Raw genomic sequence first — 27639 nt, 5'->3', positions numbered from 1 at the left:
TGGGTAGTAGTATTGTCCATGATTTTCATTCTTTGGTATCTTCTCCCTAACAGATCTGACAAAATGATCTTCCAGTGTTTTCAAATCAGTCTCTCCTCCAGTACAGAAGTTTGCTTCTGAATACTTTGTCCCAGCTAATCTTCTCATAAAGCATATTAGGGACTGAAGTATTCAGTCCAAATGTGAAACCAAATGGTTTCAATGTCTTTGACAGGCATTTAAGTGCCTACTATGTGCCAGATACTATGCTAGTCACTGGGGATGTAACATGAAATGGTTCCTCTCCTCAAGGTTATATTCTAGTCTTCAACATGTATACATGTAAGTATATGGAAAATCAGTACAAAGGATTAGAGGGAGAGGAGGCACTAGCACCTAGGGCCACTGGGACCCTCAGGTAGGAAACTTGTTGGAAAAATGTTGACCAATCTATTCCATCACCTTTTCTCCTCCTGCTAATTTAATATATAAATATTCCTAGGATGATATAAATTGTTTGAATCCCATTGCCAATCTATTAATTCATTTTTGCTTCTACTGTTTTATGCTTTGACTGCTCTCAACTATGCTTCAACTACCTTTTATCAACTTCAACTGTGCTCAACTACCCAGTATAGGGACTGAATTTAACTGGTGATTTCACTTTTACAGGAACTCCAGGATGAGGAAATTCTCTTAAAAAATGCAGCACAGCATCTTCATCTTAAATTTGTCTTTTAGAATTGCCTAGAGAACCTGACAGGTGAAGTGACTCGCCAGTATGAATCAGAGGCGGGATTTGGACACAGGCCTCCAAGGACAGCTCTCTCACTGGTACTCCATGTTATTACAGTGCTTTAAAAATGATTTTGTACTCTACACTGGTGTTGCTCTAGGCTTTCACTTCCCTCTGAATGTAAAGGAGACTGCGTATTTACTGTCTTTCTTTTTATTAGCTGTATCCCCAGTGCTCAGCACAATGCCTGGCATGTAGTAGGTGTTTAATAAATGTTTATTGGATTGGTTTGACTATGGTGGTTTTCTTGTCCTTTTGGTCTTCTCATTGTGGCTTTTCACTGCATAAATTTCTAGCAAAAACGGTTATTATACCTTTTTTTTTTACCTTCCATTTTTGGACATGGACGGCTTCTTTGAATAGACTTGTTCATAGCGTTTTTTCATCTTTACCTTTCTTCTAATTCCCCAAAGATTTTGTCCTTGTCTTTAATTAGGTGACTTGACTGCACAAAACAGCTGATTCTAATGTGACTTCCATGTGATAAGGTCAAAGAATTCATCACTTATGGCCAACCTATTTGTGATGAGCCTTTCTGAACCTACCTGGGATTATCCCTTGATAGCCAGGCCATCTCCAAGACCATACCCGAAGCCTTTATGGCTTGCTAGAACACATCAGAGTTTATAGCAAGGCCCAGCATCACTAGCATGACCTCTGAGAAACCAGCATCATCTGGTTTCCTTACACTTCATTAAGACATTGGAAAATGATACTGTGATGACTCTACTAAAAACAGTTAAATACAGAGAACACTAAAAATGTGGAGAATGTTCACATAATGTAGGTTTTGGCTGATGAAAAGGTGAATGTGTGGAAACATTAACTTTTTGCTGCTGTTGTTTCGGGAAGAGAAATGGTCTGACTTGAAATCAGAATAGAGACTTTTGGGAAGTCATTCCAAGTCCCAACTTTTTGGGGGTGTAACTTACAGAATAAAGTTACAAAATAAACCAAGAGATAAGGTTTTAATTGTCCAATTTAAGTACTTATTGCTTATTGGTTGCAATTTTTCAATAATTCTGCTCATGATGCCACATTTGGTCGGAGTTAATAAGAAATGAAAGGGAGGATAGATTTCAACCACCCAAATCTTTATCAAGTATCAAAAATAATTGCATTTAATAATATCATAATGAACCTGTGGTTTTAAAAACTGATAAGTAGCAAATTGGACTCAGAACAAAATAGACACAAAATAAACATGTTATTCATGCTATTCATTTTTATAAAGTGCAGATTAAGTTTTCACTTGGTTCCCCTTAGTAAACATCCTCTCAATTTAAAGACCAAAATGAAAAACAAAGAAACATTCGATTAAGAGCCTTCTAACACTCAAAAGGGAAAGTGAAAGAAACTTTTAGCTAAATTCCTTACTGAGTATCTTGGCAAGGATTCTTAAGATGTCAGTGCTATGTTAAGAAAAAGCAAATATATGACCACATTAAACAAAATAACTGGCACACATAGTCTGGACATTCATGCTAACTTGGAAATTTTAAAAAATTTTCTGATTATTAAAAAAAATTATAGTATGTGAACAAGGATAGTTGCTTTGCCATATAACCAAATTACCAATAACTAAATTGTTAAAATGGTTCCTTAAGTTTTGGCTCTAGCAAGAGGTGATTCTCACACTCCTTTATTGACTGTAAAAGTTATTTCTGACACACAGACATCTATGTATGATATACAGATAATCTCTTCCTCCATCCCCCAGGAGTATTTCTAGTACAAGGTTACTTGAAATATATTGATGGCTTTAGGAAGCCAGATGCTTAATTCCATAACAGTATAAATACGAACTATTAAAGTTGTCTACTTCTAAGTATAAAATCTCTGGCAAACCCAATATTACAGGCAAAATGTTCAAAGGCCAAGAAAATGAACTGTTTTATACAAGAAAGTGCTCCTGCAGCGTCTTTTTAATGATCTTTGAGACAATTCTGCAGAATTTCTGTTGTCTGGCTCAGAAAGTAGAGTTCCTCATGAGGAAGTCAAGTTCTTCGCAGAAGATTACAAAGCAAAATTTCAGGCTGCTTACTGAAAATAAACCATTATTATTATTACTATTATGGCTATGTAATGAGATAAACTGGACTGTTTCTGTATTACTAAATTGAAGGCTTTCTGGTTTTCTGAAACTCTGAAAAGCATCTGTTCATTTTGTTCTTATGCTAGGATCCAAGTTGTAACATTATTTATGTGAGTTCATCATTTTGTTCAACTCTACTCACTTTATAAAACTGTGATAAAAGAGAAAATGAGAAGTGTTTCCAGAGGTGCATCAGTGTATTACAAATCAAATGTCAAAACTTTCAAATAAATCATTAAAAATAGAACGTTTTCCTTTGCTACTTTTAGAATTTTACATTAGGGGGTCATCACAGTAGAGTTTCATACTGACCACCAGCTATACAATCTATCGTGAAATCAGATTTTAAGCATTTGTTCAGCAGCTGCAAGATGACACAGAAAATTTTCTGTAGCTGGTGGAAATCGTTTTTGTTTCAGCATCTCAAAGCTGAGTTTTGGTTTCTCTCCATCATCAGAAACTTCTGCAAATGATGCCAGATTGGCCAAGATTTCTCTTGTTTTGAGTGAAATATCCTTTAACAGAGGAAAGAAACATAAGTTAGAACTGAAAAATCTTGAGCCTCAAGTTCTTTACCAAAGTTAGTAACTGGGAGGCAACTTTGGAGCATAGTGTGTGTGTGTGTGTGTATGTGGATGGAGTGTGTGTGTGTGTGTGCACGCATGCATCTGTGCATGCGCTCTTGAGGTGTGTGTGTATGCATGCACCTGTGTGTGTGTGACTGAGATGTGTGTGTGTGCATGCACTTGTATGTGCATTTGGGGTATTGCCTGTGGGTGTGTGTGTGGGTACTTGGGGGAGTGCACACAAGTATGTGCATTTAGGGTTTGTATGTGGGTCCATAAGGAGTGGGGGTGGTACATGTACACATGCATGCAGAGAGTGACCTATGACTAGCCCTGAATGGAATAAGGGGGTTTTTTCTTTGAACTGTGGACCAGCTTGGGGCTCTATTTAGCCAAGTTCCAGGTCCTGTGACTTGAATCATTCCACCGGTATGTATTAAATACTTCTAGTGGGCTAGGTGCTGCGATACAAGATTAAACATAATAAAATGGTTCCTGCCCTCCAAGGAGCTTATGCTTTTGTGAGGGGATGTAAAGCATGTACACAGACATGGTAGGGTAATCTGAGGAGGATAATTTGGAGAGGTATTAAGGATGGCACAAAGAATGCTAGAGGGGGAAGTCAGAAAAGACCTGGATTCCCACGCAACCTTCAACACCTACTAAATGTAGGATCTTAGTTAGTAAGACACTCAACCTCTCCTGGTCTCATTTTCCTCTTCTATAAAATGAGAACAACTAGTTCTACTTTCTTTTTTATTCCTCATCTACTTTTTCTAACTGAATCATAAAGTAATCAGCCAATCAGGGGAGGGAAGTTGGGAGTAGGCAAAGAAGAAAAGAATGCAGATAACTAGTTATCCTCCTGTATCTGCATCCCCCACCTCCTGCCTTCTTAGCCAAGCTCACCGAGAAGGCCATCTCCTACGGAACCCCCTCCAGCACAGCTCCCAACCTCATCACACCTCTGAAATGACTCCTTCCAAATTACCAATGACCCTTGTAAACCCCAAATCTGATGGCCTTTTCTCAACCATTACCCTCCTTTACACTCTGCAGCATTTGACACTGGTAACCACCCTCTCTTCCTTGATATTCTTGCTACTCTCTCCTAATTCTCTTCCTATCTGTCTCACCATCCCTTCTCCTCCTCCTCTGCTTCTGCATTGCCTAGCACATCAGAAACACTGTAAAAATGTTTGTGGACTGACTGATTTAGAGAATCAAAGAATTACCTTAATCACTTGGCTGTCTGACTTTTCTGGGTCTTCTGCAGACTGAACAATTAGTTGACCAATGTCTTTGTGTAGTTTCCCCATTGTCATGGCTTCTGTGATATACCAAGAATATCCATGTCATTTAGAGATTTGGAAATCTGCAGAATAAGATTCCTTAAGTATTTGTTATGTTTGCAGACTTAAGGGAAATAATCATCCCTTATGCCTACAAACATAATGAGTAGTTAAGGAAACTTTCAAAATACAAATAACAACCACAAATACTTTTGCTACCACAGGAAAAAATACCATACTAGGAAGTAATGCATGTGCTCCATGTCAAAATTAAAGGGAACACAAAATTCAAATTAGTTGCTCTTTTAAAATGTGCTTGCTGCAAACCCTGGGACTGATGAACACAATTACAAAACACTTTTCATACAAATAGAGGTAGATTTAAACAATTTGAGAAATATTAATTGCTCATGAGTAGGCTGAGCCAATATACTAAAAATGACAATTCTAACTGTTAATTTACTTAAAGTACCAAAGAATTATTTTATAGATCTAGAAAAAATAATCTAAAAAAAAATCCACCTGGAAGAACAAAAGGTTAAGACTATCAAGGGAATCAATAAAAAATGTGAAGGAAGCTAGCCTAGCAGTACCAAGATTTTAAACTACTTTAGAAAACAGTAATCATGAAAACAATTGAGTACTAGCTAAGAAATAATGGTAGATCAGTGGAATAGATTAGGTACACAATACACAGTAGAAAATGACCACAGTAATCTAGTGTTTGATAAAACCAAAGATCTAAGTTTGGGGGGCAAAAGCTAACTATTTGACCAAAAGTTGCTTGGAAAACTGGAAAGTAGCTTGGCAGAAACTAGGAAAAGATTATTGTATCACACCATTTACCAAGATAAAGTCAAAACAGATAAATGATTTAGACATAAAGGGTGATATCATAAGTAAATTAGAGAATAGAAAAATTTACCTGTCACATCTATGAATAAGGTAAGAGTTTATGACAAACAAGAGATAGAGAGGATCACAGGAGGTAAACTGGATAATTTTAATTACATGAAACTAAAAAGGTTTTTCACAAACAAAATCCATGCAGCCAAAATTAGAAGGAAAGCAAATAACTGGAAGAAAAAATTTACAGCAAGTTTCTCTGATAATCTTCATTTCTCAACTACATGAGGAATGAGCCAAATTTATAAAAAAAAAAAAAAAAAGCCATCCCTCAATGGATAGGGCATATAAATGAAGAGTCAGTTTTCTGAAGAAGAAATCAAAGCTATCAATAGCCAAATGAAAAAGTTCTCTAAATCACTACTAATTAGAGAAATGTAAATTAAAACAATTTTGGGGTAATACCTCACATTCAGCAGATTAGCTAACATGACAGAAAAGGGAAATGGCAAATGTTACAAGGGAAGTGGAAAAATAGGCACACTAATGTACTGTTAGTGGAGTTGTTTACTGGTCCAAACATTCTGGAGAACAATTTGGAACTATACCTAAAGGGCTATAAAATTGTGCATGTCCTTTACCTCAGCAATTCTATTACTATTTGGTCTGTATTGCAAAGAGATCAATGAAAAATGAAAAGGACCTATATGTACAAAATTATTGTGGTGTTAAAAAATTGGAAATTGAGAGGATACTCATCATTTGGGAAACGGCTGAGCAAGCTGTGGTGTATGATTGTGACAGAATGCTGTCATGCTATAAGAAAGCATGAGCAGGATGTTTTCATCCTGGGAAGTCTTATATGAACTGATGCCAAGTGAAGTGAGCAGAACTAGGAGACCATTGTACACAGTAACAGCAAAATTATAAGGAAGATAAACTATGAAAGACTTGGCTACTCTGATCAAGACAGTGATCCAAGACAATTCCAAAGGATTCATGATGAAAAGTGCTATCCACTGCCAGAAAGAGAAGTGAACTCTGAGAGCTGATCAAGGCATGTTTATTTTACTTTATTTGTATGTGTGTGTCTTCTTTTGTGACATGGTTAATATGTAAATACGTGTTTTGTTTTGCTTTTTGGAGGGGGGAAGGCAGGACAGTTGGGGTTAAGTGACTTGCCCAAGGTCAATCAGCTAGTAAGTGTTGAGTGTCTGAGGCCAAGTTTGAACTCAGGTCCTCCTGACTCCAGGGCTGGTGCTCTATTCACTGCGCCACCTAGCCACCCTGTAAATATGTTTTACATGACTTACCATGCATAACCAAAGAGAAAAAAGTGCTTGCTGTCAGTAGCAAAGCCCCTTTTATTTCTGTTTCTTAAAATAAAACCAAAATAAAGCTCTCAAATACTACTATATGGAGCTCAGCTCTAAAACAAGACACTGTCCTTGTAGAATCAGTCTTATGACCTTTTAAGCACAATTTATGCCGTTAAAATTTGTCTTGCTGGCAAGAGTGTTATGAAAGACACATTTCTTCTCAACCCTGTAGAGGTCACACTGTGCCATCAATGCACAAAAGCCCCCTAAAAACAGGAGGTAACAATCAACAGGAACCAGTTCAATTATTCATATTCTTGCCTTCCAACTATGAAATATTAGTATTTCATTCCAAATACAGGTATAACAAAATACTATTCTGCTAACTCCAACTGGGATAACATTCACAGAAGCAAATAGTTGCATGAAAATAGGACAATCCTGGGTGTTATACTTCAGCAACTCAAGTGGTCCCAAGCATTTTTCTGACTTTCAACTGGCCACAATTTTTCAAGAAGAAATGACTTAGGGGCAGCCAGGTGGCACAGTGAGTAAGAGCGCCGGCCCCGGCGTCGGGAGACCCGGGATCGGTTCCAGCCTCAGATACTTGGCACCCACACAAACTAACTGGCCATGTAACCTTGAGCAAGTTACTTAACCCCAATTGCTTTTAAAAGAAGAAGAAGAAAAAGAAATTACTTAAAAAGTTGTGATTCTCATGTGCAGAAGTTACCAGAGTAAAACTTCAATCAAAACCCACCAAACCAAAATCTTTATTTCATTAGATGTTTCTACATAATCTTCAGGTAACCAGAAAATTTGACGAGCCTGAATTTATAATTCATTCTAAGGGAAGTTGGCTTACTCTCAGGTCTTCTGCATTCACACTTATTGGCAGCACTTGCATCATCTTACCCTCTAGGCTAAACTACTGAAGAAGAAATAATCTGGATGTGTAGCCAGCTGCTACACTACAAATACACAAAGCTTGTCTGCCAGCTATGTCCCACCACAGTTGGCATCCTGTACCTCGGGGCCTTTCCTGTCCAGTGAGGGAAGGCTGGCCCTTCTCCGCCCTGTCATCAAGTTGGGGAACTCAGTCAGGTGAGCTTAAGCTACTTTGCGTTTCTTTACCTGATCACAGGTAATTCTTGAAATGGCCACATCCCAGTTTTTAGGCAACCTTGTGAGTTTAAAGGGCCTGGCAATTTTTGGGTCATCAGTGGTTGCCAGCTGTGCTTTGGAAGAAGTCCCTGGTAATTGCCACAGCACTCTGAGAAAAGATGACCTCTTGCTGGATAATGAGACAGTCCTGGCCTGGCTTACCAGAGGACACCTACTGTGATGGGCTGGTGCAGAGGCAGAGTGAAATCTGAAATGCCTAATCCAGGGGTGGGGAACCTGAGCCTCAAGACCACATGTGGAGAGTCCTGGCAACTGAATTATGCTTTTATGGTCTTAAGTTTCAACCTCCCACCAGAAGACAACTGCAGTAACTACCAACACTCATTTAAGATTCTGTCAATGCACAATGAACATAACAATAGTTATAAGTTACCAAATCTTATTCTGAATCTTTCTGTTAACACAAGCTGATGAGAGCTCATTTTGTGTTTCTTTTCTGTATAAGGATAAATTCCTGTTCTACATCATACACTGAGTACCTTTCTATTTCCCTCTTTGGGAAGATACCAGACATGAGCCAAACAATAAATATTAAATAAACTTTCCAAGGGTGTATAAAGAGCCAAACATTTTGATGAAAGGTTTCTTAACCCTTCTCATTAGAGGCCAGGCTTCTACCAGGATTGGATCCTGTACGGAGGGTAGGCATCAATCCAGAGCTGAGGGAACGTCCTTAGTAGAGACTGAGAGGACAAGACATGCCAACTTTTTGGGTCTAATAGCAGTTATTAGTAAGATAGACAATAAACTATATGAAATCTCTCCAGCACCTACAAAACAGGTCATACAGTTCCTGAAGTACTATTTCTTGAAGAATCAACCTGAAAGATACAGTTGTTCTTAGTGTGTGTCCTATGTTAACAAAGTTACAAAACAAAGAACTAACCTTTTGCAGGTTGAGAAACTGTAATCTCACTATCTGCCAGATTCACAAAAACATCATAAAGATCAGGTCTGTTGCTCACCTCAGGGTCCACAAATCCAGCAATGTAACCTGTACAACAAAGACCAAGATTACTCGGACTGGAGACGGGCAGAGAGAATAGTCTGATTATGAATAAGTCATAAGAACAACGTCTAAAATCTCTGCTACTGTTACAGTACTGATCTGCTTTATTCACTAATGGAATCATATTAGAAATGCCCCACCACACTTTCACAAATTCATACCACTGAAACTGTCCTGACTTCAGGATTTAATAGAAAACCACGAGAGAAACTTAAAGACATTCCCTTAATTAGCAGTTATTCAATTTGGAGCTATGCCCAAAGAGAAGTTAAACTGTGCATACTTTCTGACCCAGGAATACCTCTACCAAGTTTCTACCCCCAAAGAAATCAAAGAAAGAGCAAAGGATACACATGTACAAAAATATTTAAAGGCGCTCTTCTTATGGTGGCAAAGAACAGGAAACTGAGGGGAGCTCATCGCTGGGGAATGGCTGAAGAAGTTATGGCAGATGAATGTAATGGAATACTATTGTGCCTTAAGAAATGATGAAAAGTCTGGTTTCAGAGAAACCTGGGAAGACTTGTATCAACTGATTCAGAATGAAGAAGGAAGAACCAAGGGAACAGCTTGTAAAGTGCCAACAATATTGTAAAGATGAACAACTTTGGAAGATGAAGATTCAGAGATTCTGATCATTGAGATTTCACCACAATTTCAAAGAACTCATGAAGAAATGTGCTGCCCATCTCCTGAGATAAGCAATGAATTCAATGTGCAGATTTAGACTTTTTTTTTACATAATCAGTATGAGAATTTGTTTTGCTTGTTTGTAACTGGGGTTTTGTTTTCCTTGCTCTCTCAGCAGGGAAGGGATAAGGGAAAGAAGGTAGAGCTTTGTGAAAGCAAAATAAAATGTAATTTAGAAAACAATTAAAACTAATGTACAGACATTCATATCAGGAATTATGACAGCAGAAATAAAAACAAAATTGTTGTTTTGAAATCTCTCTTTTGGGGGGCAGATCTTTTTTTAAATCATATTCAAATGATTAGCTCTCTCAGAGCAGGGCTTTTTAACCAGCTAACCCAAACATTAGTAGACTATTGGATTTTGAAATTCAGTATTGTTTTTTCTTTAGTCACATAGTATTATTTTGTGTTACCAGAAAACAAAGTAAGTACAACATGGTGTAGAGAGGGTTAGCCCCAGAGTCAGAATGAGCTGGGTTCAGGTCATGCTTCTAATACATATTGGCAGAATAAACTGGGGTAAGCCATAACCTCCCGATGCCCCAGGCCTCTCTCTAAGACTACAAATTGCAAAAAAAGTTGTAGATTTGCATCAGGAGTGGATATTGCCTAACCAAGAATTCCATATACTGATGAAATCACATGTTGGGGGAGGGGGTAAAGTCAACAGAACCACAGAATCATGTTGAAATGGCTGCTTCATAGGACTGCTGTGAGAAAGGGACTTTGCAAACTTTAAAGTCTTATACAAATGTAAGGTGTTATACAGTATTGGAATAGTAATAATCATGTGGTGGGCAATGATATAGTTATCAGCGGTCAAACATGTCCAATAACATTATCTTAAAGATAAAGTTTAGTTCTTTTCTTGAATAAAAGAATATGACAGAGAACATAAAGACTATTAACCTAAGACAAACGTACACAGCATCTTTTAAATTTGGCTAAAACAAAATAATAATAATGGCCAAAGGAACTAAATAGTCGCTGACAAAATTCTGATGCACATCAACAAGTGAAAATCCTTAACAAACTGAATTTAAACAAGATATAAAAGACTCTCTGTGTTATAATCCCTTGGTTCTAGTTCAAACATTTTTCTTATCACTGTAAACATCACGGCTACCTGTACAAATCTTCAGAGCTTCCAATTCATCAGTATTAAGGTGCACATATGAATGAAGAATTGACCAGTCCTGTCGATGCCATACCAAGGCAGGCAGAGTCCTGCAGGAATCAGAGCAAGAGTGTGGATAATAAAGTTAGCCGAACTAATTAAAAACCCTGATACCAAGCATAAAGGAGATCTGGAAGAGTCCTTGGGGACCATCTCATAAGTACACAGCTTTAGTGTAAAGGGCCCTTAGGAGTCATGTAGGCCAACCCCCTTTTTTATGGACTCGGAAAGCAGTGTTTCTTCTGTCCTATAAATTAAAACATTTGTTTTTCAACATTCAGTCTTCCATTTAGTAATTCAAGTAAGTAAGAGTATGGTACTAAAGAAGTCACAGTTTCAGTTTCAGTTCCTTTCTGAGCCTCTGCTGCAAACTTAGGCAGTTCCCTGAAATACCATTCCCAATCCTTTCCTGTCTCCCTCTGCATTTTCAGTCAAAATGACTAGTGAGTGACAGGACCAATACAAACTGTTCATCAATCAGAATTACACAAAAGAACAAGATCAAAGGGTAGTAGTATCAACTTCATATTTGAAGTCAATTTCATTTATAAAGCAGCCGAAATTGGTATTTTAAAATAGCAGAATGACTTTTTTTTTTAATTGTACTATAACTTTCCTTTTAAAAAAATACTGAAAAAACAAATCTCCATCAGCCAGTAAGACCAACAGGCCTGGTACATTCACATACAACCTGGAGGAGATCCACAGCTTTATATCTCAAAAGTATTTTGAAATTAACAGATTTTTAAAAAATATATACAGTATAAAAATACTCAACTGACTTGAAAGGGACCAAATTTAACAAACATTAAGAAGGCCCTGGAAAAATACATAGCACAGCCCTAACCCTCAAAAAACTTCAAGAACGGGTAAGATCTAAAAAAATAAAGGTATAATGCAAATATAATTGAATGTGACATTAGTTAAAAAAAGAAATCCAGTGGCGGCTAGGTGGCAAAGTGAATAGAGAACTGGCCCTGGAGTCAGGAGGACCTGAGTTTAAATCTGGCCTCTGACACTTGACACACTTACTAGCCGTGTGACATTGAGCAAGTCACTTAACCCCAATTGCACTGCCCTCCTCCCTCCAAAAAAGCAAAAAAAAAAAAAATCCAGGCAAAGAGTTACAAGAAAATGGAGGGAGATGTTACTTTCCCAAGGGTAGAAGGCAGAACCCCTTAAGAAGAGTTTAACAGACTCTGTGTTCTTAAATGAATTATAATGTCTTGGGTCTGGGGAGGGGTGTAGATTATTTTGGCTACCTTGTGAAGGACCTAGATCCCTCCCCTAAAACAATATCCTGTAATCAGTTTAAGGACACAAATTCTGCAAACAGGCAAAAAGCAGCACTCATATGATAGAAGGAATCTAGGGTAGCAACAGTGTAAATCAATTAATAAGCACTTGTTACGTACCTACCATGCTCGAGGCACTTGTGGGCATTTGGGACATGAAGGCAAACCTGAGACAGCTCTTGCCCTGCAAAAGCTTCAGTAATACTGGGTCAGGGGAAAAATGGTATAAACACAGATCAGTGGTGAGGAAGGAGCCATTAACCACTGGAGAGTCAGAAAGGCCCTGGGAAGGACATGTCCAAGAGAAATTGTGGAACTAGGAGAAGGATGTACATTCCAGATAAGGGGAAGAGTGTGAAAGAAGCCAGGGATGGACGAGAACTGCATCTTGAAAAGAGCTCAAGGTTTTGAGGGGGGGCTTGGGATAGATTCTATGTTTGTAATATTAGTTTGTAACATCAGTCTGTAATATCAGTTGTAACATCAGTTTGTAAAATCAATTTGTAAAACCAGTCTGTAAAATCACATTTCCCCCTCCCCAACCTCAGAGCATTAACTCTGCCCAGCAACAACTCATGAACTGTTTATCTCTGCTTGGAACAATAATAAGCTACACCTATGAATCCTTCACTAAACCATCTATAAACATTTTAGCTTAGGAAAATGTTATCTTCCCTTAGTAGAGTGGCCAGCTGGACCCATGAATCCTTTAAGGCCCTATCTATAGGTTAACTCCTTAGCCAATTATCCACATACTGAGTCTCTGTTAGCCTTGGTTCCCAACATCCATCTTGTCAAACATAACACTGATGGGTGGCAGACTAGGCACTTCTCAGTCAGCCCTTGACCACTACCTGACTTAGTGAGGTTTCAGGCCTAAAACCACACCTCCAGGTAGCCCCTCCTTGGGCTATTTCCCAGTGAATTATGGGCAATACACCTGCACAGTTGACATTAAAAGTGCATGTCCCTTTAAGCACTGACCACTCCTTAACTCCTCCCTAATCCCACCCTTACTCACCTAGTTAGCATAATTGACATCTGATTTATTGCCTAGACTCCTTAAAACTATGCCTATGTCTTCTTTAAGTTTTCAGGTTCTCTAAGAACTCTTGCCCGCTGCACAGCATAACAATAAACATGCAGGTCCCCTAAGGACCCTTGTCCACTGTAAAGTGTAACAATAAACTTTTACAATTCTGACTCCAAGTCTGCTTGGGCCTACTGAATTCTTTTCCAGACTGAATCGCAGGCATTCTGGTCTTTGATAAGGATCAGAGTTCCTGTATAACTTATTGCCATCCCCCATCGGTTCCATGCCCTAGAAGTAAAGAGGGAGGACATTCCAGGCCCAAGAATAAGTTTTTAAAAGAAATGGAGGCAGACGTCTGAAGGTCATTTACAGGGAGCAGATATAGTCTGGAAGTCAAGAAAACTGAGTTTTAGTCTAGGTTCTATGACTAATTAGTTGTGTGGGATCAAAGGAGTCACTTTCTGTCTCTATATGTGGTCAAATTCCCTTATTTTTAGATTAGAAAATGGAAGCACAGAGAGGGTAAGAAATTTACCCAAACTTATATAGCAAGTTAGTAGCACAACTGTGTATTATCACAAATAGCTTTGGCCATGTCACTCTTCAAAAATCTTTAGCAACTGCCTATTATTTACTAGGTAAAGTAAAAATTCCTAGGTCTGGCATTAAAGGCACACCATAATTTGTTCCAATGCCCCCTTCATGACTTGGTTTCAAATAATTTGATGTCATGTACTCTATTACCAATAACTGGACTGCTTTTTGCCCCCCATGCAGACCCTTACGCTCTCATAGTCTCTGTTTTCATTTATGCTGTTTCCTGTATCGGAAATGTAATTGCTTCTCCCAGCTTGACAATTTCCCCTTGATCCATCCTTTAAATACCAAAATATATGGTACCACTTCAGGAAAACTTTTCCACATCACCCCTCACCCAGTCTATAATAATCTTTCCCCTTGGACCTCACGTAGCACTTTGTTTTAGAACTCTCTAATATGCCTGTCAGGGTAGCTGGTTGGTGCAGTAGACAGAGGGCTGAGCCTGGAGTCAGGAAGATTCATTTTCCTGAGTTCAAATCCCGTCTCAGACCCTTACTAGATGTGTGACCCTGGTCAAGTCACTTAGCCCTGTTTGCCTCAGTTCCTCATCTGTAAAATAAGTGATAAGAAAATGGCAAATCACTCCAGTATCTTTCCCAAGAAAACCCCAAATGGGGTCGTGAAGAGTCAGACACGACTGAGACAACTGAACAACAACAAAATATGCCTATAATGTAATATTGAGCATTTAGCCACCTGTCTGGGTGTTTTACCTTCCCCACCATATTTTAAGCCTTATCAGGGCAAGAAATAGATCTTATTATTTGGGCAGCTAGGTAGCATAGTGAATAGAGCACCAGCCCAGGAATAAGGAGGACCTGAGTTCAAATCCAGCCTCAGACACTTAACACAAAAAAACTAGCCATGTGACCTTAGGCAAGTCACTTAACCCCAACTGTCCTCCAAAAAAAGCAAAAAGAAATAGGTCTTATTTAAACTCTGCATACCACCCCCTGCCAAGGACCTAGCATAGTACTCTTTAGCACAAAGCAGGTGATTAATAAATATTTACTGAATAAATGATAAACAATGTGAAATTAACAAAGTGAGAACATAACTTAGCTCACCAGAATCTTTCTCTGCCTCTAATTAAAATCCCATAAGATTTCAAACTTCTCTGTTCAGTCAGATTTGCTATAGGTAAATCAAGTTAAATTTTCATTTCCTGTAAAATCCTGGAGTAACATAGCACATCTTCTTTACTATGGCAGGACTTAAAACAAAGAAGTATAAAGGCAGAGCCAAGATGGCAGAACAGCAGGAACAATTACAACAGAGATCCGTACCCCAGAACACCTCCAAACAGATCTGGAAAATGTACCAGACTGGATCTTGATCAGAAAAGCCAAAGGAAGATAAAATCAGCAAATCATTTCCAAGCCCAGGTGGGCTATAGGGAGACAGAGAGCTATGGAGACACTGGGGATGGGGTCTAGTGAGGAACAGCCTCATAGAGTATTCCAGCACAGAGAAAGGCTGGGCATAAGGACAAAAAGCAGTCCCAAATCCAGCGAAGTGGGGCCCAACCTTGTGTACAGTACAGGAACAGAAGACAGCTGGGGACTGGGCTATTTATTGCCCTGTGCTGGTCCACTGACCTCAGAAGTGAGAAAGCAAACATGAGTAAGCAATCATAAGGGACCACACAAGGATAAACTGTTTACATACTAATGCAGGGCTATGATACCTGTGTCACCTCCAAACCCTGTCATTATCAGGGGTCATAAAGAGGAGTTTAACTAGAGAGAAGAAGGCCTAGAAGTGGTTCTGCTACATTTTGATGATCTTAAAAGAACAGGAAGACAGAAAGGAAAAAGAAGAGGAATGCACTGGAGCGGGGTGGGGAAAGAAGGGAGAGGAAAGACTATCTTATATAATCGGGGTACACAAATAGAAGTCTATACATAAAAGGAGGAAGAAAGAGGGGATGAGCTGGTCATCAAACCTTACTTTCACCTAAGCTAGATAAAGGAGAAAAAAAAATCATACATACATACACATGCACATAGAGATAAATTTCAGTGAACAGGGAAAATGGAGGGAAAGGAGAGGAGCTAGGAATAAAAGAAAGGGTATATCAAGAGAGTAATTAGTCCTAAGCAAAACAAACTCTAAGGATGTACAAAAATATACATGGCAATTCTTTTTGCAGTGGCAAAGAACTGGAAATTGAGGGGAATTGATTGGAAAATGACTGAATGAGTTGTGGCATATAAAAATAAAAAAATCATATTGTGCGCTAAGAAATGATAAGGGGGGGGAGGTGACTAGGTGGCACAGTGAATAGAGCACCGACCCTGGAGTCAGGAGGACCTGAGTTCAAATGTGACCTCAGACACTTAACACAAAAAAACTAGTCGTGTGACCTTGGGCAAGTCACTTGGCCCCAATTGCCCTCCAAAAACAAACAAAAAAAAAGAATAAGGGGGGGGTGGGGTTCAGAGAAACTTGGGAACTCTTCTATGAACTGATGCAGAGTGAACTGAACAGCAACAAAAAAATAATTATTACAGCAACAACAATACTATAATGACAACTCTGAAAGACTTAGAAACTTCTGATAAATGCATTAACTAACCACCAACTCCAAAAGACTCATGATGAAATATGCTAAGCAAGCCTAGTAACTTGGAGTGATTCAGGGTGATGGAATGACAGTGCAGATTAAGGCCTTTATTTTGACATGCTCAAAGTAAAAATCTGTTTTGCTTCACTATACATGTTTACATTAGGGGTTTTATTTTTCTTTCTCAAGAGGAAAGAAAGTGGATTTTAATTTTTAAAATAATGAAGAAAATAATCTTGAACTTAAATGTTACAAAAGAAAATTTAAATTTAAAAAATTTAAGTACAATAATAACTTATTAAGTATATATACTTAAGTATAATAATAACTAGTCATTTGAAAATTCTTTCTTCTCAAAAGTCAGTGGATTTAGGGAATTTCTATTGACTGTAATTTCCCTTTAGAGAAGCATGAAAATACATCCCTTTTATGCAATCACTTTTAAAGCTATTTCCTTTGCTTAAGATCACCAAAAGCTCTCATCATTTATGCCTAAGGAAAACACGAACATGATTTTTTTTCATCTGAGGTATGAAATTTATAAAATTCGTAACTGCATGTTTAAAAAAAAATTTTTTTTACATAACTGCCTGATAGAAGAAATAGTATTTTCCTCAGAAGACTATGTATATTTCAATTTATGTATTGCCATTAGCTCCATTTTATAGTCAAGGAAACTGATGCTCAGAGGAGTTAAATGACTTGATGGTATCCATATAGCTAGTGGGCAGCAAAACTTAGATTCAAATGTTAATTTCTTGACTCCAAATCTATTGTTCTTTCCACTAAATCATGCTATCCTATTTCCCCCGCTAAACCACAGTTTATTCGGCTATAAAATAAAAACAATGTGTGTGAAATTATTTCTCTCTTGTATTTAATAACAATTATATTAGGACCAAGATTTTTCCCCTTTTCTGCTTCCTCAACCAGAAATCAAGCAGTGTGGGAAATCTTGAGATTTACCTCGACCAAGATCTAATCAGACAGTTAAAGAAATTCTAAGTTTGGGGGCAGCTAGGTGGTACAGTGGAAAGAGTACTGGTCCTGGAGTCAGGAGGACCTGAATTCACATCCAGTCTCAAACACTTCACACACTTAATAGCTGTGTGACCATAGGCAAGTCACTTAACCCCAACTGTCCTGCCTCCCCCCCGCAAAAAAGAAATCTAGCCAGCAAACCCCGACTCACTAAACCCTAAAGAATACGTATTCTTCCAAGAGCATATATAACATAAGCCCACTGTCACGACAGGTCTTTGGTCTAAGAGAGATGGCCAAATGACCATCCTTTTATTAAACTGCTGACATTATCAATAAAATGATTAGATTATCTGGAAATTATGTCTCTTGAACCTTTTAAATACAAAAAATGTAATACATGCTCTCTAATATCCCTTTCAACTCTATGTCTAGGTAAAGATTTTTCAAACATTATTCTACACATTGCATTTATGCCAAACATTCACCAAAAACACAGTAAAAGTCCTCAAGCAATATTCTGGACAGTTTTACTGTCAATCTGCTTAAAAAACGTTGAATCGTGGGTACAATACCTTGTAAACTCCTGGACAGCTTCTATTCTAGGGTGATAGACCACAATTCTCTTCTTCAGCATCAGGGCAGTATATAAGATGACAGTTTCCATTCCAAATTGAGACACCACATCTTAAAAAAAATTTTTTTTAATTTATTATATCAAAATAACATAAGGAAATAAAATTTTTACTAGGGAAAAAATATCCTTGTTAAAAAAATATACTTAAAGCTATTCTATTTTTTAATACAGAGAACAAATTATTAAGCAAATTTTACAATTATACAAATATCTAAACATTCACATAGACACCTGTACCAGATAAACATAATGAAATGTCCAACTTATGTATAAGATCAGCCTGAGTAGGCAAACACATATATGATATTATTTGAAACCATGTCGACAGGGTTTCCTGTGCAAATATATCATCTCCACCGGCTGTCACTCCACTTCCAAAGCTTCATTCCTTTCAATCCTGAAAAGCTGTTAAGTCCTTGAGAGTGCTTTCTTTTTTTTTTTTTTGGTTTGGCGGTTGTTTTTTTTTTGCTTTTTGGAGGGCAATTTGGGTTAAGTGATTTGCCCAAGGTCACACGGCTAGTTTTTGTGTTAAGTGTCTGAGGCCGAATTTGAACTCAGGTCCTCCTCACTCCGGGGCCAGTGCTCTATTCACTAAAAGTGCTTTCTAAAACACTAATACCTCTGCAAGATGGCCCACCTTAGACACACAGCATTAACATTTTGGCAGGGAACAGCAAAAATGGAACACAGGGTATTACAATAATATGGGCATAGAGAGAAAAGGTGTCTAGGAGAGGTAAGATAGTAGCAACTATCTTTATCAGCTTCAAAGTTTTGCTTAGGACTGATCCTATGGGAACATTGTGTCCCCCAAAGACTTCCATAGTCAAATGTTCTTGGTCCCCTAATTCCCTGAAGTTTTAAACCCTTTCATTTACTGGCTCTCTGTAGTTCTAGAGTTCTGCAACATGGACTGCAAGGATAGGGAACTAGGCTAGAAAGTTGGGGCAGGAGGAGATCACAGAGGTCCTGTGCAGGATATAGAACCATAGGGATGAAAGAAACAATAGAATTCTAGATGATAATGGGTTTGGGATGTCTAAGGAGACCCTGGATAGGGTGATTAAAAATTTTTTTTAAGTAAGAGACAAGGATTCTGGGTTATGAGCCAAAAAGCCATGAAATATTAATTGGTGAAGATATATTCAGATAACAAAAGACCCACAATAAGTAGACAAAAATTTCCATTTTGCTTACCTTTGATGGAACCTGCAAGGTATGCCTTTCGGACATCAAAATCTTTGCTAAGGAAAGAACCATTTTCTTCACTCTGACATATCCCCTTTGTAAGAACTGCAATATAACTTTCCATCATTTTAACTGGACTCCCATGTTTTAAGTACATTCTATAAGGAAAAAGAAAGAATAACTGTCCTTTTGTGGAGAATAAATTATGCAAAGAACAAACCAGTATATGTCCTGGGTACCATCCAATAACTTATTAAAGACTTTAACACTTGTTTTAATTGAGTTTTATCCTCATATATGAGGTGGTTTGAGTTTAGGCAGAAGAATGAATCAGAATTCTCTAAGGTTTCTGAAAGTCCTACAAAATAACATTAATTCCATGTCCTAAGACCCCTCTCTTCCACCTCCTTTTATGTCTTATATTCATAAGTCTGTGTTCTTATAAAAAATAACTACTTCCCCATCATCTCTGGGTTACCTTCAGGAACTAGCTTAAATTTTACTTCTATTTGAAATCTTCCCTTATCTCTTAACCAGAAGAGGCAAGGAAACAGAGGTCTGGTCTTAAAGTCAAGAAGACCTGAATTTGAATGGAGGAATGATGAAAAGAGTGCTGGAATCTGTAGTAAGAAGTGATGTGAGTTCAAATCCCACCTCTCGCATATATTAGCTATGTGACCAAGGGCAAATAAGCTTCCTTCTCTGATCTTCAATTTCCCTGTAAAGTGGGTATAATATTACCTATAGTGAGGATTCAGTAAGGGAATGTATGAAAAGTGCTTGGTTAACAAAATGCTATATTGGGGCAGCCAGGTGGTGCAGTGAATAGAGCACCGGCCCTGGAGTCAGGAGGACCTGAGTTCAAATCTGGCCTCAGACATTTAACACTTACTAGCCATGTGACCGTGGGCAAATCACTTAACCCCAACTGCCTTCCAAAAAAGCAAAAAAAAAAAAACACCCCAAAATACTATACTAATGTCAGCGATTATTTTAGTCCTAGATGTTGGAAAATGTTTCTTCGGTGTTAGTCTACTTTCTTGTAAATAAGGGATAATGAACATAACTTAATCTTTCTTAAATGACTGAGAATTATGTAATTCGTTGGGGCCATGATCATGAAGACCTGTGCTTGCACAATACTACAGCTCTAGAAAATGCAGATTTGGCTAAATGTACCAACTCTAGCCAGAACTTGATTTTTTTTGTTAAGATCCTGCTATGAGGTGGTTCTCTTATTTGCCTTTCTCTTAAAAGTGGGTGGGGGTGGGGGAACTTGAATCAGATTCTCTCTACTGTCCTTTCTAATTCTACCTGAGGGGAATTCCATCATATTCTAGATCACTGATATTCTCCTAAAAATAGGACAAAGCAGGATTATTGAAGGACAGATGTGGAAAATGACCTGAAACTGGTTTCTTCACTGCTGAGGTTTATTGTGCTACCAAGAGTAATTTCCTACAATCTGCATATATTTGTAGATTAGCATTAAATACAGGTTTCATACAGACCTGCACAATATCCTAGTGAAGGCAGCATACTTCTCGGGATTAAAATCTTTGGCAGTTAGAACAATAGCAAAATGAGTCACCTGTCCAAACGAAAAAGAGAAATATACTATTTAAAAGACCCTTCAATGGAAGTAATGTTCATATTATAATAAAACAAAGAGACAATAAGGCATATAAAGAAACAGACAAAAACTGCAAACATTCTACTGAATGTTTCCTAAATTTAACATTCAAAAACTTCACTCTCTAAGAAAAATCATCAAAAAGTCTCACTTAGATACAACAGATACATGGAGTCACATCTAACTTCAACTACTCTCAATAAAGCAGATCTGATAATGTCAAGCAAAACCAAGATTTCATTGTGATGTTCACTAATATGACTTTTTTTTAAACTAAAACCATGAAACAAGCAAAATTTTCAGATGCGCTAAATGAAGCCTATATCCTTGCTGTACTTTAAATAAGGATACTTAAATGACTGCAAGGTATCATCAAGCACACTTTAATAAATTTCATGAACCTGCATATTATTTAAAATGGGTTTTTTTTTATTTTTGCGCTTTTGGGGGGGGGGGCAGGGCAATTGGGTTAAGTGACTTGCTCAAGGTCACAAGGCTAGGAAGTTTTATGTCTCTGAGGCCGCATTTGAACTCAGGTCCTCCTGACTCTAGGGCTGGTGGTCTATTCACTGCGCACCTACCTGAACCTGTGTATTATAACCACCTAGACCTGTTAAATTTTCTTCAAAGCAATAGTTCATCCATGAAGCACAAAAAAATCCAATTTTCCATTCAAAGTAAAACATTCTACACTCTAAGGAGATCAAAGAAAGAACATATGTGCAAAAATATCTATAACAATTCTTTTTGTGGTGAGAAAGAACTGGAAACAAAAGGCATACCCAGTAATTGGGGAATGACTGAATAAATTATGATATGTGAATGTAATGGTACACTTACTATCATGCCATAAAAAATGAAGAAAAAGATGGTTTCAGAGAAATGCAGGAAGACTGATATGGGGCAAAGTAAGGAGCGTGCTAACTTATACAACAACATTATCAAGCAAAATAACTTTGAAAAGACTCTGATGACTCCAATGATCAACAACAATTCCAGGGGACAAATGATGAAGCAAGTTGTTTACCTCTTAACAGACAGATAATGGACTCAAGACGCAGAGTAAGACGTGCATTTTGTGGACCCAGCCGATGGGAGCATCTCTTTTGCTTGATTATGTATATTTGTTTATGAGAGTTTTGCTCTTATTTTTTTTTCCAGTAGGCAAGAAAGAAAGGCAGCTTAATGACACAGTGGATAGAGCACCAGACCTGGAGTCAGGAAGGCTCATCTTCCTGAGTTCAAATCTGGCCTCAGACATTTCGTAGTTGTGTAACTCTAGGCAAGTCACTTAATCTTATTTGCCTCAGTTTCCTCATCTGTAAAATGAGCTGGAGAAGGAAATGGCAAACAACTCCAGTATCTTTGCCACAAAAAAACCAAATGGGGTCATAAAGAGTCAGACAAGACTGAACAGTAAGAACGGTCAGAAAGAAAGGTGGAAGGGAGAAAATGTTTGATAAATTGAAAAAATTTAATTTAAAATTAAAAAAAATACTTCCCCATGAATATATAAGCTACTTTTCATACTGATCTTATCACTATTATAATAAATGCTTTCAAATAGTCTAACTGGATATGTATGTAGCCCCTGGATATGTGTATCTATAGTATACTGTGTATGTTTAACTTTTTATCGAATTGATTGTACATATATGCCTATTTTTGACATTATTCCATTATTCATGGTCCTTTTAGATCACATGAAATTTGATTTGTAGATATTTCTATAGACTAACTTGTAATGTGGTTGTCTCCTTAACAGTCTGCCCATTAAAAAAAAGTTTTCCAAAAAACCCAAGCAAAATATAATATATCAGCTTTTGAATTATAAGTATAACCCTCAAACAATGAGTTTTGCATCTGGAGTCTGTGAACTTTTTAAAAAATATATTTTAGATAGCTAAATGTCAATATAATTGATTTCCTGAGTGATCCTATGTATTTTATTTTATATATTTAAAAACATCATGCTGAAAAAGGCTGCAAAGGCTTCCCTGGATTGACAAAAGGATAAGTTAAAAAAAAAAGATTAAGAACCCCTATGCTAACCCTTGCTATTTTCTAATCTGACAAACATAAATTACCCATATTTGTTAACTTGGCAGATTGTATATCCATATTTTTTAACTTGGCAGATTTTACTGCAACTTGAAAGCCTAAATGAATGAAATATTTAACATAAACTTATTTAAGATAGTATCATTACTTCCTTCAAAAAGACTTTCAGAGACCTCAATCTATGGTTTTTATAGAGAAATTCCTTCACTTAAAAACACACAAAAATCCATAATCTATAGCAACTGGGTGTTGGAAGGAGTGTAGGGAGGAGACAAGATATTGGGAAGTAATTTGTACCTATAGACTGCATGTCACTGTAGCAAAAGTCTGGAAAACCTTGGTTCAGATCTAGGCCCAGACACTTGTGTGACCCTAGGCAAGGCATGTTACCTCTCTTTGCCTAAGGTTTTCCCATTTATAAAATAAGAGGGTTGGCTTTGACCTATAAGGTCCCCTCCGAATGTAAATCTATGCTCCTATCATCCTGGACTCTATCATCAGCTCAAATTCACTTTAAAGGCAGCCAACTAACATTATCACCTTTCAAATGATTAAAGTCTATATCAGCTATTTACTCCGCTTTCAATCTCCTTTATTGCTGTTAGCATTAAAGTTTAAAACAAAATATCCTAAGTAATTCAATATTTTTCTCATGTATGCATGGGATCACGGAGAAATGTTACAAATAGGAATTTTGCAAATAGGAAAGTGTGAAATAATGAGGGTTTTTTTTATTTGAAATAACGTCCAAATCTCATTATTTCTAAAAAGAGAAATGCCCTTATTACATAAAACATAAACATTCTTACCTTGCCTTAAAATTACTTTTAGTAACAGAAATGGGGGGAGGGGGAAGACACAGACTTTAAATGTGTCAGGTCAGGGTTTCTTGATATAAAAGCGAAAATGTGTAATAAAGAAAATGCCAACTTTTTCAAACAGGCACAATGAACAATAAAATGATATGAATAATGAGGAAAGGGCAAAGGGTATAAGCATTCCTATAATGCTTATTATGTACCAGGCACTGTGCTAAGCGCTTTACAATTATTATCTGATTTCATCCTCACAACAACCCTAAGAGGTAGATGCTGTTATTAGCCCCATTTTACAAATGAGTAAATGGAGGCAAAACGAGGTAAAATGACTTGCCCAGGGTCACACAGCTCCTAAGTATCTAAAGCTGGATTTGAACTCAAGTCTTTCTGACTCCAGGGCCTTCCAGGGCCCTCACTCTATTCACTGCACCACTTAGCTGCCTCTGAAAACTAAACCTCATGTAAATAAATGGTTTTCATCTACAAGTCAGGTGATTTCCATTACATACTAGCTGTGAGACTCTGGACAAGTCACTGAACCTTTCAACTCATTAACACTGAAGTTACAAATCAGCTGCCCAGGTGCAGAGAAGAGAAAGCTTATACACTAAGAGTTCTTCACACCAATAAAATCAGATTCGGACAAAAACATACTAATTATTATGAGTCTTTCCTATTCATCCATAAGGTACTCCGTTTCTTTGATCTAAAAGGTTGTTAATGAAATATTAAAAGCTTTTATATTTACCTTACTTATAAAGATATAATATTGGACCTGGAGTCAGGAAGATCTGAGTTCGAAACCTGCCAAAGACACTACCTATGTAGCCCTGGGCAAGTCATCAAACCTGTGGGCCTCACTTTTCTCATCTTTAAAAAGGGGATAATATTAGTACCCACCTCACAAAGTGAGAATCAAGGAAGATAATATCTGACAAGTGCCTTGCAAACCTTAAAGTGCTACACTAAGGCTAGCAATCATTATCATTATTGTTACAAGAAAATAGAAAAGACTTTTGGTTTCTACCTGCTTTTCAATTTTACCTTTTGTAAAACAGAAGAATCTGGAACTTCAGTTGTGGTGACATAGAACCATGATCTTTTATACTGGCCATATACAAAGGTGTGAAGCTGTTGATTTTCATCTGTGAGGCAGCATTTTCTCAAAAGCACGTCCCTTAATTCAGCTGTGGTAGAAGGATAACACCAGACCCACAGAGTATCTCCATTTGTGTCTTTTTCTATGGTGGAAAGATGTTCACTGTGAGAATGTCAAACAGCATTAAGGAAGTGAATTGATTGGTTAATTAAGAGCAGTTTACCCGAATAGTCTGCTATACACCTAACACAAAAATCCTGAACATGTAGGCAAGTCATTTTTGGCCTGGGTTTGTTTACCCATTGGTTAAAAGGAAAGAGCTGGACTCAGTGGTGGGGAACCTGGGGCTTTGAGGTCACATTACAGTCCTTTGACTGAATCCAAACTTTATACAACAATCTGAAAGGGCTGTACCCTTGGACTAGGTGCTTTCTAAGGGTTTTTTCCAGCTCTGACAGTCAAGGGTTCTATGTAAAAGTATCCATTCATAGTTCTATTATTAAAGTGACATTTTATAAAAATCTATTTTCTGGCATTTCAATATTTGCCATGCAAGTGCCCCCTCCCCCCAGTTATATTTGACATCCTGTACTTCATTTGAAGAGTTGGGAGTGTTGGTTTTTTTTTTCTAATCAATCATCATTTTAAATTTGCATCTAAATATGAGGGTCCTTAGGATCATAGATTCAGTAAAGGAAGGTACCTTGGAGGTCACCTAGTTCAACCTTCTTGTTTTATAGAAATTCAATGCAGAGAAGTTAAATGATTTGCCCCCAAACTCACAGATAGTAAATAGCAGTCAAGATAAGACTCTAGTTCCCCTGATTCCAAATTAAGCACTCCTAATTTATAATTTTTTTCAAAACAGCATAAAAATTGATTACAGTGCCTATACACAGAAATACTATGAGGAAGTAGTAATACATTTTTTAAAACTCTTGATACAGAAGACAATTAATAGGTGACTTTATATTTAAATTCATTTTTACTTTCAGGAATATCAACAAACAATAAAAGATGACTATAGTCAACATATTGAATCATATTCATATTTCATAGACAAATCAAACAATTTCATACTAAAACTGCAATCAAGGAAATACCACATCCAAAATAAAAACTTCAGGGATGTATGAGTTACAAAACTTCTTGCATTTATGCAAGAAAAAAAGGCTTCAAGATGATTCCCAAACAAACTTTTAATTTGTATGTATGCCATCTCCTATGGAGTTTTCAGTTAAGACCAGATTTCAACACATGCTGCAAACCATAAATTTCACTAAAGTGGTTTTTCGTTAAACTTGAGAAATCAGCTTATGGAATCTAATAGATTTGGGTTTCAGTTAGAAAGCTCACAGTATTTCACAGGGGAAACCATTCACTTCAGTCCTTTGGCACCCTACACCATGCCACCCCCACCAAAAAAAGGGGGCCATCAAAGTCCTGAAGTCAGAAAACTTGAGCTCCAAGTATAAGCTTGGTCCCTTTCCAGCCATGTGACTAGTTTCTTTCTCCATAAAATGAGGATGATATATTTGTCAATATTCACTTCACAGGGAAATCACTTTGTAAACTACTATGCAAATGTGGGTTAGTAATACTAATACCAAAGAGAAGGAAAATATTTTCTCCAACTTGACTTCAATACAACTCAGTATACAACTTTCATCACGAATGATTCTCAAACTCGCAAGGTTTTTGGTTTTTTTTTTGGGGGGGGAGTGCTTCAGGGAATAAGAGTGTTCAGTTAAAACAAGCTGACAGCAGGCTGCTGAAAATTCCATTCATTCATACCTATTATAAATCTCAGTCTATCAAATGAGGGTGGGAAGGAATCTTCACAGAATCATAGGTTTGGAGGTGCAAGGAACCTCAGAGGTCATCGGGTCCAAGGGCCAAGCGCATCATTTTACAGACGAGGTAACTGAGGACCAGAATGGGGAGGGTGCCTTGCCCAAGGTCCTGTATCGTAGTAGTTTTGTAACAATATAAATTACAATACAAAAAATAGCACCTAAACTTGAAAAATATTTCCTCCATCATATATACGATTCTCACACTGGAAAGATTTTTTCTTTTTGAGCGGGGGAGAGGTTGGGGAAGCAGGGAGGAGGGTCGGGGATAAATTAAATCATTCCAAATACCTAATGAAGGGGAGTGACTGGGTACCTGCAGGCTGCAGAAATCACATTCATTCAACCTACTGCCGTGCCTAGACTAGCAGATGAAAGGGGGGAGGGGGCCTTCCAAAGCAACAAAACACATCCCTCCTAATAAAATCTTGGCTGGATGGGGTCACCTCCTCTGCAGAGAGACTCAAGGCCCAGCGATCTCAAAGCACTTTAGGAACCCTAGTCTTCCCAAACGCCCAGATCCTCTCGCACAGACCCCTCCCTGCAGAGGAGAAGGCGGCCGCCGCTCAGACCCGGCACTGGGCGGGGGGGGGAGGACGCCGGGCCTCGTTGGGGGGCTTCCTCTCCCAGGGCACCTCGCGGGGAGGGCAGAGGAGAGCAGGGGGCTGGGGGAGGGGGAGGGAGAGGGGGAGGGAGGGAGTGCGGAGCCCGCGGCGGGCGGGCGGGGCGCGCAGCGCTCACCGATCAGACCCACTCCCAGCATCAGCTGAGTCTCCGCCGCCTCCGCCGCGGCCATGTTTCCCCGCCGCCTCCGCCCGCAGAGTCGGAGCCCCGCCCCTCCGGAGCCCCGCCCCGCCCTTCTCCTCCTTCCTCCCCCTCCTCCCTCCTTCCTTCTTCCCTTCTCTCCTCTCCTCCCCT

At 38.1% G+C, this 27639-nt stretch overlaps 1 protein-coding gene across 2 annotated transcripts; it reads right to left on the bottom strand.

The window, feature by feature from the left end:
• Positions 1–1982: 1982 nt before the first annotated feature.
• Positions 1983–27568, bottom strand: DENND10 (DENN domain containing 10). 2 transcript variants are annotated; one of them, XM_069099068.1, is made up of 9 exons: positions 27463–27568; positions 24814–25010; positions 20769–20848; positions 19267–19415; positions 18008–18119; positions 10907–11007; positions 8965–9072; positions 4672–4766; positions 1983–3385 (listed from the first exon to the last, which is right to left on the bottom strand). In XM_069099068.1, exons 1-9 carry the CDS (start codon positions 27515–27517, stop codon positions 3209–3211), a joined length of 1074 nt encoding a protein of 357 aa, XP_068955169.1. In that variant the 5' UTR covers positions 27518–27568; the 3' UTR covers positions 1983–3208. The 2 variants fall into 2 exon arrangements, with proteins under 2 accessions (XP_068955169.1, XP_068955170.1); XM_069099069.1 differs by lacking the exon at positions 8965–9072.
• Positions 27569–27639: the final 71 nt, after the last annotated feature.

This window comes from Petaurus breviceps, unplaced genomic scaffold, assembly GCF_028583685.1.
Source record: "Petaurus breviceps papuanus isolate PSGF00001 unplaced genomic scaffold, PetGlider_PUasm1.0 37, whole genome shotgun sequence".
NCBI classification, from domain to species: Eukaryota; Metazoa; Chordata; class Mammalia; order Diprotodontia; family Petauridae; genus Petaurus; species Petaurus breviceps.
The sequence above is the reverse complement of the archived record's forward strand: the minus strand, read 5'-3'. Positions and strand labels throughout refer to the sequence as shown.